The 15,375-nt window shown below is 52.8% G+C and overlaps 1 protein-coding gene across 4 annotated transcripts in view; it reads left to right on the top strand.

Annotated features, from left to right (window-relative positions):
* The window catches only part of galnt9 (polypeptide N-acetylgalactosaminyltransferase 9), a 443,197-nt gene that overhangs the window by 312,800 nt on the left and 115,022 nt on the right, over window positions 1–15,375 (top strand). For all 4 annotated transcript variants that reach the window (XM_070888122.1, XM_070888121.1, XM_070888120.1 and 1 more), the window contains exon 7: window positions 13,910–14,095. In XM_070888122.1, coding sequence (XP_070744223.1) covers window positions 13,910–14,095 — 186 coding nt within the window. The remainder of the gene's footprint in view (window positions 1–13,909; window positions 14,096–15,375) is intronic.

The following is a 15,375-nucleotide window of genomic DNA, read 5'->3' as shown; positions in this document are numbered from 1 at the left end:
ATCAGCCTAGTGAATCGTCTCTGTACCCCCTCCAAAGCTAGTATATCCTTCCTTAAGTAAGGTGACCAAAACTGCATGCAGTACTCCAGGTGCGGCCTCACCAATACCCTGTACAGTTGCAGCAGGACCTCCCTGCTTTTGTACTCCATCCCTCTCGCAATGAAGGCCAACATTCCATTCACCTTCCTGAGTCAGGCAAACATTGTGTACTCTTTCACTCTTTGAGCGCACTGTCATAGAAATCTTTCAGGGACAGTTCAGCGTTCAGCACATTCTTGTGTCAGGCAATTTTCGATGAGGTATGCAGTTGTGAGCCCGGTGGATGAACTGGTAATGTGTCGTGTGATTGTTGAACCTTTGTTAATAAACCAACTGGTTCTTAATAGCAATGTGTTGCTATGAATTCTTAAGCAAAGAACCCATGTAGCAAATACATTACAGGTGACCAAAAGCTTGGTCCAAGGGATAGGTTTTAAGGAGCGACTTAAAGAAGGAGTGAGAGGCGGAGACTTTTGGGAAAGGAATCCCTGAGCTTGGGGCCCAGGCAGCTGAAGGCACGGCCACCAATTGTGGAGCGATGGGAATCGAGGATGAGCAAGGGGCCAGAATTAGAGGAGCACAGAGATCTCGGGGGGTTGTGGGGTTGGAGGAGATTACAGAGATCGGGAGAGGCGAGGCCATGGAGGGATTTGAAAACCAGGATGATCATTTTAAATTAGAGGCATTGCAGGACTGGGAGCCAATGTAGGTCAGCGAGCACAGGGGATGATGGGTGAGCGGGACTTTCACCAGGATGTACAAGTCCCATAGTACACTAGTATCTTTGGACCCCAACAATAGCCGTGACTTGCATCAATTTTTTTGGAGTAAGTTTTTTCTGGCGTAAGTTTAAAAAATGCCATTTTCCCTCCAAAATTGCTCCAAAGTCAGTTAGGTATGATTTTTTTTAGTTCCGTTTTTTTTTCAAAAGGGGGCGTTCCCAAACACTTACGCCAGTTTTGGCCATTTATGCCACTTTGGCCAGCAAAAACTTACTCCAAATCGATTTAGGTCAGCGTATGTGGCCAGCTCTGAAAAACATTGCGAGTGGTGAAGAAATTGGTGCAGATTAGTACATTTAAAGCACCAAGACTTACAAAGCACTAAACAAACCACAAAAAGTAATGAGCAATCAATCAATAACAAATAAAAAATAGAAGACCTAGCTTTATGCCAGCATCAAGTTTTTTTTAAAGTACCCCCCCTCCATCAAAACACTTTTTCTCCCTCCATCCCAAAACTCTCCTCCCAACCCCCTCCCCGCCAATCAAAACTCTCCTCACGAACCAAGGCACAACCATCAATAAATAAAAAATAAAACTGAAGTCTTACCTCGGCCCGGGAAGTCAGTGAGTCGGCCGGCCGGTGCGGGAGGCCATTCGGCCGGGGATAGGGTGCGGGGAAGATCGGGGCGTCCCTTCGGCCGGGGATAAGGGCTGCGAAGCTCGGGTCCTGCTCACAGCCCGCAGGACACTCTGGGAGGGCGAGGAGCATGCGCGCAGCTCTCACTGCGCATGCGCGCAGCTCTCACTGTGCATGCGCACAACTGCTGGCAGTTCTTTCTGCGCTGGCCTGCTGCTACACCTCCCCCCCCCACTTCATTAGCTATGCCACGCTGGGACACCGGAGACTCGGCAGAGCGGGCAGGATAGGCCCCCTTTTGGTGCCATTTCCAGCGCGCAAAGTCGCCATATTTAAGGTAAGTGCGCCAAAAAAAAAGAGGTTGGGGAAAATTGGGCCCAATGTTCCTGACGTTCTGATGGTCAACAATCGCTATCATTCTATGAATGCAGTTTAAGCCTCCCACTTTCTCCCCAGTCCGATACACTGCTGAACAGGCGATGGGACGTAGATACAGAGGGGTGCAAATTGCCCCCACCCGACACGGGGCGCTCCCACCCCGTTTCCATGGTTTTTACCACAGCTGCGGTTCAGGTACTGCCTCTTGAGCGACATTCGGCTCTTTGTTGTTTTTTCCCTGGATCCGAAAGTCGCTTTTAACGGGGGCAGGGACAACGCGAGAGGGGCGGATACGTGGGGCCGGAGCAGAGTGACCGCCGCGATGACGTCATCGCAGTGCCGCGTCACCATGGCTCCACTCTTCAATTGAAGGGGCGAGCCTCTGTGCCGTTAAAACGTCGGCACACTGGGCCACCAGGGAGGGTTTTGGTCGGGCCAGCGGCCAGGCACCCGAGAGGGGGTGTGAGGGGGTTGTCAGGCTGCCTATTGGCAGCCCGGCCGAACCCGGCAGCAATAATTGCCGGGGATGACCTGGCAGTCAGCCGGCAAAATAAGCAACAGACAGTGACACACAGACAGTGACACAGACAGTGACACAGACAATCACACACAGACAGTGACACACAGACAGTGACACAGACAGTGACACACAGACAGTGACACACAGACAGTGACACAGTCACACAGACAGTCACACAGACAGTCACACACAGACAGTCACACAGACAGTGACACACAGACAGTGACACAGTCACACAGACAGTCACACAGACAGTCACACAGACAGTCACACACAGAAAGTGACACAGACAGTGACAAACAGACAGTGACACACAGTGACACAGACAGTGACACACAGACAGTGACACACAGTGACACAGACAGTCACACAGACAGTCACACACAGACAGTCACACACAGACAATCACACAGACAGTCACACACAGACAGTCACACACAGACAGTGACACAGACAGTCACACAGACAGTCACACACAGGCAGTCACTCACACACAGTCACACACAGTTACACAGTGACACAGACAGTCACACACAGACAGTCACACACAGACAGTGACACAGATAGTCACACACACACAGTCACACACAGATAGTCACACACAGACAGTGACACACACAGTGACACAGACAGTGACACAGACAGTCACACACAGACAGTCACACAGACAGTGACACAGACAGTCACACAGACAGTCACACACAGACAGTCACACAGACAGTGACACACAGACAGTGACACAGTCACACAGACAGTCACACAGACAGTCACACAGACAGTGACAAACAGACAGTGACACACAGTGACACAGACAGTGACACACAGACAGTGACACACAGTGACACAGACAGTCACACAGACAGTCACACACAGACAGTCACACACAGACAATCACACAGACAGTCACACACAGACAGTCACACACAGACAGTCACACACAGACAGTGACACAGACAGTCACACAGACAGTCACACACAGGCAATCACTCACACACAGTCACACACAGTTACACAGTGACACAGACAGTGACACAGATAGTCACACACACACAGTCACACACAGATAGTCACACACAGACAGTGACACACACAGTGACACAGACAGTGACACAGACAGTCACACACAGACAGTCACACAGACAGTGACACAGACAGTCACACACAGACAGTCACTCACACACAGTCACACAGTGACACAGACAGTCACACACAGACAGTCACACACAGACAATGACACAGATAGTCACACACACACAGTCACACACAGATAGTCACACACAGACAGTGACACACACAGTGACACAGACAGTGACACAGACTCACACACAGACAGTGACACACACAATGACATAGCCAGTGACACAGACAGTCACACACAGACAGTCACACACAGACACACACAGACAGTCACACACAGACAGTGACACAGACAGTCACACACAGACAGTCACACGCAGTGACACAGACAGTCACACACAGACAGTCACACACAGACAGTGACACAGATAGTGACACACAGACAGTCACACACAGACAGTGACACAGACAGTCACACACAGACAGTCACACACAGACAGTGACACACAGACAGTCACACAGACAGTGACACACAGACAGTCACACACAGACAGTGACACAGACAGTCACACACAGACAGTCACACAGACAGGCACACACAGACAGTGACACACAGAGAGTCACACACAGACAGTCACACACAGACAGTGACACACAGACAGTGACACACAGACAGTCACACACAGACAGTGACACACAGACAGTCACACAGACAGTGACACACAGACAGTCACACACAGACACAAGCTGCCAGTGACTGGGCGTAGGCAGCCGGCCTTACAGGAGCTTGTTCACCGCGGGACCGCCATTTTGTGTTAACTATCGGTCGGCTCTGCAGTCGGCCCGACAGTGGGGGCCACGGGTTCGGCCGGGCCGCCAACAGGTGAGCTCACCAGGCCTCGCTGCGCCCCGCCCCCCCCCACTTTACGTGAAGGGGAGCGTCGTTGTGACGTGTCAGCGTAGCGCTAAATGACACCGCCCGCCATCCCGAGCCCCGCTCCCGACTCGTTTCCGCCTCTCTCCCGCCCCTAACATCGCCCCGCTCATTGTTGTACACAAAGGGTCCAACATTCCCTCCAGTCTCTGCCCTGTCTGTCCTGGCGGTAATCCATCATTTAAGTCGATTTATCAGCCCCAAGCGGGACAGAGGGCAACTTCCCGCCCTAAAAGGTTTAAGGAAATGGTCAAACTGAACGGAATCACCAAATAAACTCTTAAGTGCATTAGCAGACGGGCATCACGTGACCAATCCCATCTCCCTCACCGGCACCTAGCCTTTGCTCGTAAACTATTTTGCCTTCTCCAGCTGTCCTGGAATCTAATGACAGGCATTTCAAATTCTTAATAAATCCTTTATCAACGACTGGTCTTGAGAAGTTCAAAATCCTAAATCTGTCCCTTCAAATTTACTGCCCAAACATTAATCCTACGTCCCAGTGCTGCAACACTCTGCAAGGTGCGCTGAGCGGATTAATGCTGCTCCAGACCCCACCATACTGTCAGCGAAACATCAATTCTGCAATAAAATGTAACATTACATATTCAGGAATTCACATCTTTCAACATAATAAGAGCCATTACTTGTCAAAGATCTTTTCCCTGTGCTTTCTTATAAATAATTTAGGGTTGGAAGCTACTTTACTTTTTTTAAGTTTCACTTTCAGTTGCCTTAGTAACGTGGCCCTTGATAGAAGGACAGATATTCCTGTGTGTGGAGCACAACTCCAACCTGACCCAGGGCAACCCAGCCTCACCCCACACCGAGCCCAGCGCCCTCAGCTCCTGGAGTTAACGGATGTGGCCAATTCTGTGGGTGCTTCGAGCGGTAGATGTACCACTGACGTTATCGTCTACTTGCCACATTAGAGACATAAAGTAATGGACTGAACTAAAGCCGATTGACAGCAACGTTTCAACCAAGGGTTGCTGCCCCACCAACCACTCACACACACGTGACAGTCCTGCCCGGGTGTGACTGTGTGTGTGTGAGTGTGTGTGTGAGTGTGTGTGTGTGACTGTGTGTGTGTGACTGTGTGTGTGACTGTCTGTCACTGTCTGTGTGTCACTGTCTTTGTGTCACTGTCTGTGTGACTGTCTGTGTGACTGTCTGTGTATCACTGTCTGTGTGACTGTCTGTGTATCACTGTTTGTGTGACTGTTTGTGTCACTGTCTGTGTGTCTGTCTGTGTGTCACTGTCTGGCTCCACCATTCAATCAGATCATGGCTGGTCTGTGCCCTAACTCCATATACAAATCCCTTAATATCTTTTAGTTAACATTAACTATCAACATCCGATTTAAAATGAACACCTGACCCGGCACCAATTGCTGTTTGTGGAAGAGAGTTCCAAACCTCTCCCACCCTGTGTGTGTAGAAGTGTTTCCTAACTTCACTCCTGAAAGGTCTTGCTCTAATGTTTAGAGTGTGCTCCTTGGTCCCAGACTCCCCAACCAGCAGGAACAGTTCCCCCGATTCGAAGGGTTTTGATAGAGTCCATAGGGAGGAACAGTTTCCCGTGGAGGGAGGGTCGGTAACCAGGGGGACACAGATTGGCGATGGAACCAGAGGGGGAGACGAGGAGAATGTTTTTACGCAGCGAGTTGTGATCGGGAACAGGGCAGTGGGAGCAGATTCAATAGTAACTTTCAAAGTTGGACAAATACTTGAAAAGGAAAGATTTGTAGGCCCACGGGGGAAGAGCGGGGGGAATGGGACTAATGGGATCGCTCTGTCACAGAGCCGGCACAGGCTCGATGGGCCGAATAGCCTCCTCCTGTGCTGTGAGATTCGATACCATTCGAGTGTGAAGGGATTGTTGGGCTCGGAGCTCGGGCATTGTGAGCGATTACACTCGAGTAGATCTCCCAGGATGTGCAGCTTGTGTGAGGACAAAGGGCCCTCGGGCACGTGCTGTATTGAAGGTGCTCACAAAGGATTCTTCTCAGATGCAAAAGGTGAATATCACCCCCACAGTGTTCGGGTCTGCCGTGCTGGGGGTGAGGTTTCTGTCAGGTCTTTGTACGGTGGGAGTGTGCATTGAGAATTTGAGGTGCAGGCCCTCCCTGTGATTGGCCAACCATTACGGGCGAGGAGGTGGGATCAGGGGCCCTGCGAGCAAAGTGTCCCTGTGGGTGGCTCTGGGCTCTGGCAGCGCTAAAGAGCACAGTTTACCTCGTGTTGTTAACCGGTGCCCTCCCTGGAAATTAGTTCCGAGATCACTGTGGCGCTTGCACTTTGTGTTCACTTGGGACAACCGCCTACCCGGTTCTGATTGGAACAGGGACTTGTCGGCATGCTGCTGGATTGTGCTGCTATATCATCATCATCATAGGCAGTCCCTCGGAATCGAGGAAGGCTTGCTCCCACTCTTAAAATGAGTCCGTGAGTGGCTGAACAGTCCAATAGGAGAGCCACAGTCTCTGTCACAGGTGGGACAGACAGTGGTTGAGGGAAAGGGTGGGTGGGACTGGTTTGCCGCACGCTCCTTCCGCTTGGTTTCTGCACGCTCTCGGCGACGAGACTCGAGGTGCTCAGTGCCCTCCCGGATGCTCTTCCTCCACTTAGGGCGGTCTTTGGCCAGGGACTCCCAGGTGTCGATGGGGATAGAAACATAGAAACATAGAAAATAGGTGCAGGAGTAGGCCATTCAGCCCTTCGAGCCTGCATCACTATTCAATGAGTTCATGGCAGATCATTCCCTCAGTACCCCCCTTCCTGCTTTCTCTCCATACTCCTTGATCCCTTTAGCCGTAAGGGCCATATCAGGGAGGCTTTGAGAGTGTCCTTGTAATGTTTCCTCTGCCCACCTGGGGCTCGTTTGCCGCGAAGGAGCTCCGAGTAGAGCGCTTGCTTTGGGAGTCTCATGTCTGGCATGTGGACAATGTGGCCCGCCCAGCGGAGCTGGTCGAGTGTGGTCAGTGCTTCGATGCTGGGGATGTGGACCTGGTCGAGGACGCTAATGTTGGTGCGTCTGTCCTCCCAGGGGATTTGTAGGATCTTGCGGAGACATGTAGCAGCAGCAACAACAATGACTGCTCTTTGCTTGAGCCTTGCAAAACAAATCTGACTGCCCTGATCTCAACCCTGAGCCCTGCATCTCGCACTGCATTCGTTCAGGGAAAAGTGTATCAAATCTCGAAGCACTGGTCTTTGCCTCAACCATTCCTTGCTCCCTGTGTAAATAAACCTCCCTCTTCACTCATCTCAAACCATCACTGACTCCCTGGCCAGAGGAAATACCCTTTACTGATTTGCTCTATGGAAACCTTTCATAACACACTCCTGGCTGGCCTCCCACATTCTATCCTCCGTAAACTGGAGGTGATCCAAAACTCGGCAGTCCATCTCCTAACTCACACCCTGTCCCGTTCACCCATCACCCCCTGTGCCCGCTGCCCCGTGTCCTAACTCGCACCCTGTCCCGTTCACCCATCACCCCCTGTGCTCACTGACCCGTGTCCTAACTCGCACCTTGTCCCGTTCACCCATCACCCCCTGTGCTCACTGACCCGTGTCCTAACTCGCACCAAGTCCCGCTCACCCATCACCCCCTGTGCCCGCTGCCCCGTGTCCTAACTCGCACCCTGTCCCGTTCACCCATCACCCTCTGTGCTCACTGCCCCGTGTCCTAACTCGCACCAAGGCCCGCTCACCCATCACCCCCTGTGCTCGCTGCCCTGTGTCCTAACTCGCACCAAGTCCCGCTCACCCATCACCTCCTGTGCTCACTGCCCCGTGTCCTAACTCGCACCCTGTCCCGTTCACCCATCACCCTCTGTGCTCACTGCCCCGTGTCCTAACTCGCACCAAGTCCCGCTCACCCATCACCCCCTGTGCTCGCTGCCCTGTGTCCTAACTCGCACCAAGTCCCGCTCACCCATCACCCCCTGTGCTCGCTGCCCCGTGTCCTAACCCATCACCCCCTGTGCTCGCTGCCCCGTGACCTAACTCGCACCAAGTCCCGCTCACCCATCACCCGCTGTGCTCATTGACCTACATTGGCTCCCGGTTAAGCAACGCCTTGATTTCAAAATTCTCATCCTTGTTTTCAAGTCCCTCCGTGGCCCTCGCCCCTCCCTATCTCTGTAACCTCCTCCAGCCTCACAACCCTCCGAGATGTCTGCGCTCCTCTAATTCTGTCCTCCTGAGCATCCCTGATTATAATTGCTCCACCATCGCTGGCCGTGCCTTCTGTTTCCTGGGCCCCAAGCTCTGGAACTCCCTCCCTAAACCTCTCCGCCTCTCTACCTCGCTTTCCTCCTTCAAGACGCGCCTTAAAACCTCCCTCTTTGACCCAGCTTTTGGTCACCTGCCCTAATTTCTCCTTATGTGGCTCGGGTGTCAAATATTAAAAAAAATCTCGTAATACTCCTGTGAAGCGCCGTGGGACGTTTCACTACGTTAAAGGTGCTATATAAATTCAAGTTGTTGTTAAACCCCTCTCTCAGCTGTCTCCGCTCCAGTGCAATACTCAGTGCGGCTGAAACTGCTCGGCATCGATGTACTGGAGGAAGGATTTCCAACGCATTAAATCACCTCCCGTCATTCCTGGCCTTCTGTCTCAATGTCTTGTAACAATATGGCCTGCACGCTGACCGAGGGTCAGAAATGGTGTCAGGGAACTTCCCACTCTAGGGGCCCAAGTTTCGGGTGGAGTTGCTCCTAGTTTTTTGGAGCAACTAGTTTAGTTTGGAGTATGTTAGAAATTGCAATTCTCGGATATTAGTTTACTCCAGTTCTAGTGAGTTAGTTTAGGTCGGCTTTAGGTAAGGTATTTGTTTTTTCAAAAGGAGGTTGTGTCCAGCCACTCAGGCCTGCTTTGCAAGTTTCGGCAGTGAAAACTTACTACAAACGAACTTAGAATGTGTGTGTGTGTGTGTGGGGGGGCTGTGTGTGTGTGGGGGGGGGTGGGGCTGTGTGTGTGTGGGGGGGGATGGGGCTGTGTGTGTGGGGGGGGGCTGTGTGTGTGTGTGGGGGGGGGGGAATGGAGGGAGGGGGGAGGCTGGAAGGAGGCACCGCTGCTCTCCCCTCTGGCCCTTCGATCATTTCGAGTGCCCTCCAACCCACGCTCCTCCATCCCTTGCCACTCTCCCCCCTCCCTGTTGCCACGCTCCCCCGTCCCCCTCCCCGATACCCACACTCCCCCTCCCCGGTACCCACGCCCCCCCTCCCTGGTACCCACGTCCCCCTCCCTGGTACCCACGCTCCCCCGTCCCCCTCCCCGGTACCCACGCCCCCCCCTCCCCGGTACCCACGCCCCCCCTCCCCGGTACCCACACTCCCCCTTCCCGGTACCCACACTCCCCCGTCCCCAGTACCCACGCCCCCCCTCCCCGGTACCCACACTCCCCCTCCCCGGTACCCACGCTCCCCCCTCCCTGGTACCCACGCTCCCCCTCCCCAGTACCCACGCTCCCCCTCCCCGATACCCACGTCCCCCTCCCCGATACCCACGTCCCCCTCCCCGATACCCACACTCCCCCTCCCCGATACCCACGTCCCCCTCCCTGGTACCCACACTCCCCCTCCCCGGTACCCACACTCCCCCGTCCCCGATACCCACGTCCCCCTCCCCGATACCCACGTCCCCCTCCCTGGTACCCACGCTCCCCCTCCCCGATACCCACGCTCCCCCTCCCCGATACCCACGTCCCCCTCCCCGATACCCACGTCCCCCTCCCCGATACCCACGTCCCCCTCCCTGGTACCCACGCCCCCCCTCCCCGGTACCCACGTCCCCCTCCCTGGTACCCACGCCCCCCCTCCCCGATACCCACGCTCCCCCTCCCCGGTACCCAAGCCCCCCCTCCCCGGTACCCACACTCCCCCTCCCTGGTACCCACGCCCCCCCTCCCCGATACCCACGTCCCCCTCCCTGGTACCCACACTCCCCCTCCCTGGTACCCACGCCCCCCCTCCCTGGTACCCACACTCCCCCTCCCCGATACCCACGTCCCCCTCCCTGGTACCCACACTCCCCCTCCCTGGTACCCACACTCCCCCTCCCCGGTACCCACGCCCCCCCTCCCTGGTACCCACACTTCCCCTCCCCGGTACCCACACTCCCCCTCCCTGGTACCCACGCCCCCCCTCCCCGGTACCCACGTCCCCCTCCCTGGTACCCACGTCCCCCTCCCTGGTACCCACGCCCCCCCTCCCCGATACCCACGTCCCCCTCCCTGGTACCCACGCCCCCCCTCCCCGGTACCCACACTCCCCCTCCCCGGTACCCACGCTCCCCCTCCCCGGTACCCACACTCCCCCTCCCCGGTACCCACGCTCCCCCGAGCCATTGCGCAGGCGCGCATGCTCCAACGCGCCTGCACAATGCTGCCGGCACTGACAAGAAGGCATGATCCCTAGCCCCGCCCCCCTGCAGGCTGCGATCGGCTTGCTCCGCCCCCGGGAGACGACGCTGCACCACACCACGCTCCGGGAGGACCGGAGAATTGCCGAGGAAGATTCCGGCGTGCCTTCGAGCCCAGGCAGGTTACGTAAGTCTCGGAGGAGCGCCGTTTTCGCCAGAACCGGAAACTTGGGCCCTGAGAGTTGAGCTTGACCAGTTGGCCCACTGTCTCTGATCTCTCAGAGTGAGTCACTCGGACTTTACCCCTCAGCCTTCTCGAGAAATGGGCTTTTGATCGGTCAAAGCGAGAAGATCATTAAGAAAACAATTTTGTACAGAGCACATTTCAACATTAAGCTTGAAACGATGCAATCTCCAACTACTCTGACTGTTTGCACCAATGAATTTCATTGATTTTATTTTGAATAATGTTGATATTTTGACAGTGCAGAACAAATATAAGTATTTAAATAAGTGGCATGATTATAAATCTTTCTTATCCACTTCAGTGAAGCTGAAAAATCTCATAACTAACCTTGACCTGTCTTTAGTGATTGGGACGGAAAGCCTGCAGTGTGATGTTGACAGGTAAACGTGCTCACAGGTGCATCTGAAATTCCGATCTGCTGTTTTAACGGGTGTCTAATACATCGCTTACTTACAGCGTAAAATGTATGTAAAAGGAAGTTTTGATGAACCTGTATAAAACATTGGTTCGGCCCCAGCTGGAGTATTGTGTCCAATTCTGAGCACCGCACTTTAGGAAGGATGTGAAGGCCTTCGAGAGGGTGCGGAGGGAGATTTACGAGAATGGTTCCAGGGATGAGGGACTTCAGTGACGGGGATAGACTGGAGAAGCTGGGGTTGTTCTCCTTGGAGCAGAGAAGGTCGAGAGGAGATTTGATCGAGGTGCTCACAATCATGAGGGATCTGGACAGGAGTAGATAGAGAGAGAAACTGTTCCCATTGGTGGCAGGGTCGAGAACCAGGGGGAGAAGAACCAAAGGCGACATGAGGATAAACTATTTTACGCAGCGAGTGGTTAGGATCTGGAATGCGCTGCCTGAGAGGGTGATGGAGGCAGACTCCACCGTGGCTTTCAACAGCGAGTTGGATAAGTATCTGAAGGAAAAAGATTGGCAGGGCTACGGGGAAAGGGCGGGGGGAGTGGGACTGGCTGAGGTGCTCTTGCAGAGAGCCGGCACGGACTCGACCGGCCGAATGGCCTCCTTCCGTGCTGCAACCATTCTCTGATTCTATGTCACGACGACGCATTCTTCAGTAGGCAGGCAGACGCTTTGGCCTAGAAATCCATCTCGGACAGCGGATAAAGCGTGTGGTATCAGATTTGCCATACATTATTGCACTGACTGCAGTGGAGCATTTTATTTATTTGTTCCCGGGATGTGGGCGTCGGGGGCAAGGCCAGCGTTTATTGTCCATCCCTAATCGCCCATCGAGAAGCTGGTGGTGAGATACCTTATATAACTGAGTGTCTCGCTGGGCCATTTCAGAGGGCAATTAAGAGTCAACCATGTTGCTGTGGGTCTGGAGTCACATATAGGCCCAGACTGGGTAAGGGCGACAGATTTCCTTCCCTAAAGGACATTAGTGAACCAGATGGGTTTTTACGACAATCCGGTAGTTTAATGGTCACCATTACTGATACGGGCTTTTTATTCCAGATTTATTTAATTAACTGAATTTAAATTCCCCAGCTGCCGTGGTGGGATTTGAACTCGTGTTTCTGGACTATTAGCCCAGGCCTCGGGATTACTGGTCCAGCAACATACCACTGTGCTACGGTACCGCTGTGTACAACGGCGGCTGAGACGATCCCGCCCGATTTGCACCACTGCCAGAGACAAATTCCTGGCTCTTTGTGTATAATTTGGGAGGGAGTTGTCTCTCTTGCATATTAATTTTACAAGGTTTATGTGAAATTTGTTCTTGGGATGTGAGCAGTGATCTGTGCCCATCCCCAGTTACCCTGAGGTCATTCCGATCCAAGCAGGTACTGTGGGACTGGAATCACGTGTCGGCCAGATTGTATCGAAGGTTTCCCATCCCCCAAAGGTCAGGAGTGAAACACTTGCTTTTTTAGTTATGACAACCTGGCAACTTTCAACAGGCATATTTTAGCATGGTCATATTTCCCAGGATGTTGCCAGGACTGGAGAACTTTTAGCAATGAGGAAAAATTGGATAGGCTGGGGTTGTTTTCTTTGGAACAGCGGTGGTTGAGGGGAGACCTGATTGAGGTGTATAAAATGATGAGGGGCTTGGATAGGGTGAATAGGACGGACCCATTTCACCCAGCAGAGGGGTCAACAACCAGGGGGCATAGATTTAAAGTAATTGGGAGAAGGTTTAGAGGGGAATTATGGAGAACTTTTAGCGAACCTTAGGGCAGAGTTGAGTCCTTGACTGACCAAGGTAGCCACAGCGATTACAGGTCATGACCCTCGAGAACCCAATGGAGAGCAGAGCTCTTGACTGGGGTGATGTTGTACACCTCATTGTCCCATCGGCGTCAGATGGAACGATCAGAGATATGCTGGAACTGTACGCAACACTAGTTAGGCCACAGCTGGAGTACTGCATGCAGTTCTGGTCACCACGTTACAGGAAGGATGTGATTTGCACAAGAGAGGGTACAGAGGAGATTTACGAGAATGTTGACTGGATTGAATAATTTTAGCTATGAGGAAAGATTGGATAGGCTAGGTTTGTTTTCTTTGGAACAGAGGAGGCTGAGGGGTGACCTTACTGAGGTGTATAAAATTATGAGGGTCCTAGATAGAGTAGGGGTATAGACTTAAAGTAATTGGTAGAAGGTTTTGGTAGAGGGGATTTGAGGGGAAATTTCTTCACCCAGAGCATGGTGAGGGTCTGGAACTCACGGCCTGAAAGGGTGGTAGAGGCAGAAACCCTCACCACATTTAAAAAGTACCTGGATGTGCACTTGAAGTGCCGTAACCTACAGGGCAAGTGGGATTAGGCTGGGTAGCTCTTGGTGGGCCGGTGCGGACACGATGGGCCGAATGGCCTCCTTCCGTGCTGTAAATTTCTGTGATTTTATGATTCTCTGCTGCCAGCCACGAAATGACCGGAATATGGTGCCAAGGAATGATGGCTCTGGTTTGGGTCTCCAATAACTCTGACCAACTCGGTTGTGAACACACAGGTGTGGCAGTGCGGAGGCAGTATGGAGGTCCTGCCGTGCTCCAGGGTGGCCCACATCGAACGCACCAAGAAGCCGTACAACAATGACATCGACTACTACGCAAAGCGCAACGCCCTGCGAGCTGCAGAAGTCTGGATGGACGACTTCAAGTCGCACGTTTACATGGCATGGAACATACCGATGAATGTAAGTATGGATGGTACCCCTGAGAGTTTGTGATCTCGACAAGCCCATAGTTTCCACCAAGTCTCTCCCACCGGGGTTATTTTTTTTTGTTTTTAATAAGAAGGGGTTGTGCGTCTGATAAGGAGACCTCTTAGAAGCTTAGAGACGAGTTCGCTTTCTCAATCAGCACCCGACATCTCCAGGTCACGTGTCCAAGCCCCATGTCTTGCCCCCAGTCTCCTGAAGACCAAGGGAGGGGGGGGGGGAGTTTGGGGAGAGAAGGGAGTCAGGGCATGAGTTGACCCGAGAGAAAAATAAAAGGGTCGTTAAAAGAATTGTGAGTTCTTTTCATTTTTTTGAACACCTCTGTGTGTTAGTTTTTAAAATATTGGAGATGGCAGGAAATAAAATTTGTTTTAAAAAATTTATTCCTGGGGTGTGGGCGTCGCTGGCAAGGCTGGCATTTATTGCCCATCCCTAGTTGCCCCTTGAGAAGGTGGTGGTGAGATGCTTTCTTGAGCCGCTGCAGTCATGTGGTATTTCTTTGGCTCAATGGGCAGCACTCTCTCCTCTGAGTCAGAAGGTTGTGGGTTCAAGTCCCACTCCAGGGATTTGAGCACAAAAATAATCCAGGCTGACACTCCCAGTGCAGTACTGAGGGAGCGCCGCACTGTCGGAGGTGCAGTCTTTCAAATCAGATGTTAAACCGAGGCCGCGTCTGCTCTCTCGGGTGGATGCAAAAGATCCCAAGGCCACTATTTTGAAGAAGAGCAGGGGAGTTATCTCCGGTGTCCTGGGGCCAATATTTATCCCTCAATCAACATCACTAAAACAAATTATCTGGTCATTATCACATTGCTGTTTGTGGGAGCTTGCTGTGCGCAAATTGGCTGCCGCGTTTCCCACATTACAACAGTGACTGCACTCCGAAAGTACTTCATTGGCTGTAAAGTGCTTTGAGACGTCCAGTGGTCATGAAAGGCGCTATATAAATGCAAGTCTTGTTTTTTAGCAGTTTGGTACAGAGGCCATTTCAGAGGACAGTTAAGAGCCAACCACATTGCTGTGGGTCACATCTCAGCCAGACCGGGTAAGGGCGGCAGATTTCCTTCCCTAAAGGACATTAGTGAACCAGTTGGGTTTTTACGATTATGCTGTAGTTTCATAAGGACACAAGAAATAGGAGCAGGAGTCGGCCATTCGGCCCCTCGAGCCTGCTCCACCATTCAATAAGATCATGGCTGATCTGATCATGGACTCAGCTCCACTTCCCTGCCCGCTCCCCATAACCCTTTATTCCC

Source organism: Pristiophorus japonicus, chromosome 8, assembly GCF_044704955.1.
Source record: "Pristiophorus japonicus isolate sPriJap1 chromosome 8, sPriJap1.hap1, whole genome shotgun sequence".
NCBI lineage: Eukaryota > Metazoa > Chordata > Chondrichthyes > Pristiophoridae > Pristiophorus > Pristiophorus japonicus.
Note: the sequence above shows the minus strand (reverse complement) of the source record. Positions and strands in the feature narration are given on the sequence as shown.